Here is a 6437-nt window from a genome sequence, read left to right on the forward strand (position 1 = left end):
ACTAACCAAGCAAGCAAAAAAGAAAAAAGAAAAAAAAAAGGTCTATTTATAGAAGCAAACAAGGAAAGTGAGATTCAGATTTCAATCATAAAAATAGTTGCAACTATTGATTTTCTAACACCCTGAAGTACCAAAAACCACTAATAGCAAGCCTGAAGGATGACAGCAAAGTCAGCCCTCCAAATAGTATTTCTTCTCTGTGAATGGTTGGAACTGTTCTTTCTTCGTAGTTTAAGCTTTGACATCCTCTGTTTCGAGCTCTTTCAATTTCTTTCCAGGTGCAAGCATGAACCATACCACCTCTGTTGGATGTTTACGAGACCTGATCTCTGATTCAGTGGCCATGCTTGGAGCTGTGTTAATTGTTTGGTTATCTTTTTCAACAGAACCTGAATCAGGTAGAGCCAACTCTGCAGCAGGTTTCTCACCCAAACGTCTAGAAAGACCTGTGAAAGGCACGAACTTGTGCCATTCCTTGCTTGGCTCTTTGTTATCTAGACGAGGCACAAAATCAACCTCACAATCTGTATCGATAATGGAAATGGCATTAGATGGCTTGGTTTCTGCTATATCAACTTGAAATTCCTTGTTATAGTCGACCATGATGGTATCTCCAGTGGCGAAGCGAAAAAAGCTAGCACTCAACGAGACCTGATCTCATAACAAGCAAATTGAAAAAAATAACTATGGTGAATCATCAACAATCAAAATATAAAATATTAAAATAAAAAAATCAATAAAAAAAAGCCCAGAAAAATAAAACACCTTTGGACTTGGGTAATGTCGTCAGATCTTACTGGATCATGAGAATGAGATAATATAATAAAAAGCAAAATGATGAAGCTTAATTTTAAAGAATAAAATTAAGAAAAGATGTAAAAAAATGACCCTTATAAAATAGTAAGGTTAACCAGCTAAACCTGTTACCTAAGTTATAAAATTGGAATGACCTAATTAAAAGGAAACCGAAGAAAATTATAAAGCCAATATTTTAAAATAAACAATACGGAACTTATTTATGTAAATGTTTCTAATATTGTATTTATTTATTTTATATTTGATATACATGATTGAATTAGTATGATAATAATAAGAATTTTATTTGATAAAGATATTAATCTTGGACCGAATATATACTTCTTATTTATAGGTCATGTTAAGTAAATACCAATATTATAGTACAACCACCATGACTCTTGTTGCACGTGAGTGACATCATAATGATTATCTTTTTAGATAGGGATCTTAAGTATATATGAAAAGAACAAATAATTCTTGTTTTTATTTTATTGTTTAAAAGATTTGGAGTTGTCACTTATATTTTGATTATTAAAAACTTTAACTGGTCTTTAGAATCTGGATAAGGGGACTGGTTGTGTAGGGGAACAATAAAATTACTTTAGTACAACTTACCTAAGATAAAGCTAAATTATTTATTTGTCTGAATATTACTAAGAAATTATTGTATTTTTCTAATTGTTAGTTTGTTTATTGGTTAAAACATGTCCCATCCTGGTAAGGTAGATCATGACTTTATAGGTTATACATAGTCATTTTAAAACTAAAATATATTTTTTGCATTTGTTTCTTTTAATATCAAGAATATACATCTTACATATAAGTTCATAATTTTTTATATTAAAAATAAACAAATATATTTTTTTGGTGTTTTTAAAATTTAGGCCAAACCTCTATGGTGTTAATAAATTTGTTATTAAATTCATGATATATGCAAAATATAAAAAACTATTTTTCTGAATTTTTTTGGTATTTTTAAGAGATGTTAAATTATAATAAATATTTTTTTTTCTACAATCCAAAATATTAAATATGAAAGGGTAAAAAGATATGAGAACCCTAAAATTAATTGTACAATGATCTTAAAAAAAAAACTGAAATTTAATTAAAATTTAACTAAGACTGTTTTTTACTAAACACTGAAAAAACATAATGCAATGCTAAAACAAATGTTATGAGGTTTCTCATTCACACTCTTAGTTAAAAATCATGGATTAAAAATTTATCTTAAGAGTGTGTTTGCCAAACATGACTTAAAGATCCTAAAACATATATTTTTTTAAGTAAATTATCACTTCACCAAACACGCTTTTAAATCTTAAAAGGTTTGACCCAACAACATGACTGGGCTTACCAGCCTTGTCTTTAAACCTAAAAACACTACACACACTTAGTACATAAAGATTGAAGATTAAAAGGATGATTTTGGTTAAATCTTTTTAAGAAGATGGATGAACCCAAGAATTTGATTTGAATATAGAGGCTATATTACACCAAATCAAGGGCATTGAAAGATGTAACACGTAAGATTGAAACAAAATGATGCATCATATAGAAAAATAAATCGTAAATTGCCTAAATTAAATCCGACAGTCATAAAACTAAACCCATATATTTAAATTTAATTAGGATTGATTGATCCAAAGCAAGCCTTTAATGAACAAACCAATGGCAAAGAATGGTAATGTATAGGTTTAGGAGTCTACTAAAGCACACAAGATAGGATGACACCTTATATATTACACATTTTGGAATATTTTAGAATAAAAGCCACACAATAGACTCATGATTTCTATTCTTGGACCTTAATGGTTCATTGTTTCAAAATAAAACATCCTCTATTACATGGATGACACCTCATATTTGCTTTTCTAAGCAAACAAATGGAATCAATAAAGGTATTGGATACTTTTTGTCTCCTTCATGAACAATCCCATCAAAGGATAATGATGATTAATAAAAATAAAAACTTTATAAAAATAACTGATACTACAATAAGATAAGATTAATAAAAAAAGTAAAAAGTTGTATATAAAAAAAGACTCGTAATTTTTCAGTCTTCGTAAAAAGTTATCCTCCATCTTTATTGATATTGACTTAAACATTGAATGTTCTCTTAAATCTGTTAAAAAACTTATTTTGCAAATGATGATATTTTGTTTTGCACATGCTGAAATTCTCACACACATATTAATTTATCTAGAGAAGAATTCCAACATGAAGGTTAAACCCTATGGCTCATGGTGACAATCAATTATAGCCCAAAAGCGACCTCTAATGCAACATCATCACTAATGTACATGAGTTATATGTAGTTATACATCTAACCAATACACTCATAACAAGTAAAAAAAAAAAATTATGTTTTCCTAGCCACAGCTAAATACTTTTAAAAATATTTGAAATTTTTTAGAATTAAATTAATATTTTTTAATATTTTTAAATCATTCTTAATAAAATAAATTTTAAAAAAATAAAAATAAAATTATTTTAATATATTTATATAAAAAAATTATTTTAAAAAATAACTTTTATTGTATTCTTAAACATGCCATTAACATGTAAAGGATAAATAAAATAAATTGAAAGAGGAAATAAATTTTCTTTTCACTGCAATCAAAAGTTAAAAAGCACAAGCTAATTAAACTCATCCTCCATCTTTAGCCAAAAAGGCCCGACGCCCAACCAACCAACCAAGTGGCAACAACAACAATTACCCTAATAAAACACAGTAAGGTCCAGTACTCTAGAACTTTCCAAAATCCCTCTTTTTTCTTGCCCTCCCTGAGCCCAAACCTGACCTCAAAAATTCTAGACCTTTCCGAATCATCAAGAACAAGAACAAGAATCAACCCTCCATCCATTCACCGAAACCACTGGTTCCCTCTCTTCTTTGAATCTCTCTCAGAAACCCAAAACGCTCCTTTCATCTCCTCCATTCTTGAATTTCATCAAAGAATCGTCAATGGCCAAGTACGGAGAAGGAGACAAACGTTGGATCGTGGAAGACAGACCAGACGGAGCCAACGTACACAACTGGCACTGGGCTGAGACAGACTGTTTAGAATGGTCAAGAAATCTCCTCTCCAAACTCCTCAACAACCTCACAATCCTCGACGGTGAAGGAAATCTCTTTATCAAAATCAACAAAGTTGAAAAAGTCGAGGGAGAAGCTTATATTAATGTCCGTAAGGGGAAGATTATTCCGGGTTATGAGTTACACGTTGCTCTTTCGTGGCAAGGCGAAGCCAAAGATAGTGAACGGAATAGTTTATTGAAGGTAGATGGATCTGTTGAAATTCCGTACATTTCAGATGAGAACGCTGACGAGGATCCTGAGATTCGTGTTACGGTGAAAGATGAAAGCCCAATTGGAAAGACTTTGAAGAATGCTATGTTTGCGAAGGGGAAGCCGATGGTGGAGGATAAAGTTAGAGTTTACGTGCAGAGTATGGCGAAAGGTGGGCCAGCTAAGGAAGAATTGGAGACGAAGAAGGTGGAGAAAAAGGAGCAGCCGGTGGCTGACGCATCAGTGAGGAAGGTGAGTGTGTCTCCGGTGGTGGAGAAGAAGGAGGTGAGGAAAGAGGGGTTTAAGACTATTAGTTTGACGGAGAAGTTCAGTTGTAGGGCCAGGGATTTGTTTGAGATATTGATGGATGAGAATAGGTGGAAGGGGTTTACACAGAGTAATGCGAGGATTAGCAAAGAGGTTGGAGGGGAGTTTAGTATTTTTGATGGGTCTGTGACGGGGAGGAATTTGGAGTTGCAGGAGGGGAAATTGATTGTGCAGCAATGGAGGTTTGGGAACTGGCCTGATGGGATTGTATCGAAGGTCAGTTAATTGTTGGTTTTGATTTGAAATTTTGGTTGATATAACGAACTGGTGATGAATAGGCGAAAATTGCTGAATTGAATGGATTTTTGTTTTGTTTTTTCTATCCATTTTTGGATAGGTACTTGGTTTTTATTTTTCTGTGAGCAGGATTGTTTGTGAATTGTTTGAGACTGATTATAGTTTAAGATAGCTCAACTGAATGAATTTGGATGGTGATTGCAGGTGAGACTGACTTTTGATGAGCCTGAACCTGGGATTACTATAGTGAAGGTGGTGCATACTGATATACCCGAGGAAGACAGGTTAGTTCTTGTTTTGAAGTAGTAAAACTTGTTTTTTAATTTTATTTTAGTCAAGTTCTGCTGTTTTTTTTTTTTTTGTTCTTTGGGCTCATGGTCTTTCGTATTTTGTTTCTCCTGTTGTTCATGCAGATATGGGAATGAAACTGTGGTGGAGAATACTGAAAGAGGATGGCGGGATCTTATTTTAAACAAGATACGGGCAGTTTTTGGTTTTGGCATATGAGTTGTTTCCGTAGTTTCTTTGAAGTGCAGAATTTCATCAATTTGTCTTTCATCAATGAAATTTGAATTCCTGAAATCTGGGATTGTTTTGGATTTTCCAGACCCTCCTTGATAATTCAGTCCTTTTGGTTGTAATCTCATCAAACTGCTTGTCATGGCACCCATGTTTTCTTATAACCAAAATGTTTTATCTAGCAAGCTTGTTATGAATTACAATGTTTGATTTGTCATGGTAACAAAACCTTTTTAACTGCTTCAAATTTCATGCTGTTATTTTTATGGAACTGGATTCAATATGGGCATGCTAGTTCCTTCTTTTGTGTGCATGCACTCATAGGTGGTCTCCACGAGCAGGACAACATAATCTAGCTAAAACCGTCTGTTGTAATTTATAATTTTATTTCTTTTGTCAAGTAGAAGCAGTCTTGTATGATCTGGTCTCTGGGATTTGGTTGTTGCTGGATGATTGGAAAATTTCTTTTGGTCTATTATGGCAGCGAAAACTCTTATCTTGAAGTGGAGGTTTTCTCTTATATAGCATGTTGAGGATATTTCTTGAGTTTGATTGCTGTAGGTAGAACAAGTTCTTTTCATTGTTTGGTTTCTCGGCTAGTAGGATCCTGTGTAGTTTGATATACAAAAGGTGTCCTTCTTGATGCTGTTATGCTGGAAATCATCTTTTTATTTTGGATAAATGTGTCTAGAAGTTAAATGCTCAATACCATAGATCTGTAGCATGAACTCTGCAGCAGTGTTCCTTTTCTAATGTAATTTAAATTGGCTGTCTGGCTTGCATGCAAAGTTCTGTCAAGTAATGTCATTGATAATATAATGTAGTGTAATACGATGTGGTACTGATTTCTCAAGCATGCAATGCTATAGAGTATAGCATGAGATACATCTCCTGGATTGGAGATGAAAATGATAACCATGTAAAGATGTAAGCAATTCATGATTTTGGTGGCTCATGGCTGTTAGGAACACCTTTTTTCTATATTCTGTTACGAAAGAGCTGTTGGGATAACATAGTGCAGGTTTTGAGGAAATAGGGTACTGATTCTGAAAGATTTTGGAAAATATGATGTATGTTTTATTTTTGTGTGGCATGTAGTTAAAGCATGGGAGAAGCGCACTGGTGATTTGGGTGTTTAGTTTAGAACCCATTAATGGTAACATGATATAGTTTGGCAGGCTATCGGTCAATTTGAGAATGCTCTTTCTAGTTTTGCTCTAATTGGAGATAATCTTTTGCTTGGAATCATTGATGGAATGCCACATCA

General features: G+C 33.0%; 2 protein-coding genes across 2 annotated transcripts; one reads left to right on the top strand and one right to left on the bottom strand.

Annotated features, from left to right (window-relative positions):
* Positions 1–231: 231 nt before the first annotated feature.
* Positions 232–603, bottom strand: LOC118043740 (uncharacterized). Its single transcript, XM_035051805.1, has one exon. The coding sequence runs from the start codon at positions 601–603 to the stop codon at positions 232–234; it is 372 nt and encodes a 123-aa protein (XP_034907696.1).
* A 2905-nt stretch (positions 604–3508) lies between these two features.
* LOC118043876 (uncharacterized) lies at positions 3509–5351 on the top strand. The gene is made up of 3 exons (XM_035051983.2): positions 3509–4630; positions 4856–4935; positions 5065–5351. The coding sequence occupies exons 1-3, from the start codon at positions 3764–3766 to the stop codon at positions 5156–5158; spliced, it is 1041 nt and encodes a 346-aa protein (XP_034907874.1). The 5' UTR covers positions 3509–3763; the 3' UTR covers positions 5159–5351.
* The last annotated feature ends 1086 nt before the right edge of the window (positions 5352–6437 follow it).

The sequence above is a fragment of the Populus alba genome, chromosome 6 (genome assembly GCF_005239225.2).
Source record: "Populus alba chromosome 6, ASM523922v2, whole genome shotgun sequence".
NCBI lineage: Eukaryota > Viridiplantae > Streptophyta > Magnoliopsida > Malpighiales > Salicaceae > Populus > Populus alba.

What these genes read in the sequence shown, in the direction of transcription:
- LOC118043740 (XM_035051805.1), bottom strand. Translation starts at nt 603, where the DNA reads ATGGTCGACTATAACAAGGAATTTCAAGTTGATATAGCAGAAACCAAG.
- LOC118043876 (XM_035051983.2), top strand. Translation starts at nt 3,764, where the DNA reads ATGGCCAAGTACGGAGAAGGAGACAAACGTTGGATCGTGGAAGACAGA. An exon ending in CTGATGGGATTGTATCGAAG is followed by an intron (nt 4,631 to 4,855) that starts GTCAGTTAATTG and finishes TGGTGATTGCAG; the next exon opens with GTGAGACTGACTTTTGATGA. An exon ending in GATATACCCGAGGAAGACAG is followed by an intron (nt 4,936 to 5,064) that starts GTTAGTTCTTGT and finishes TTGTTCATGCAG; the next exon opens with ATATGGGAATGAAACTGTGG.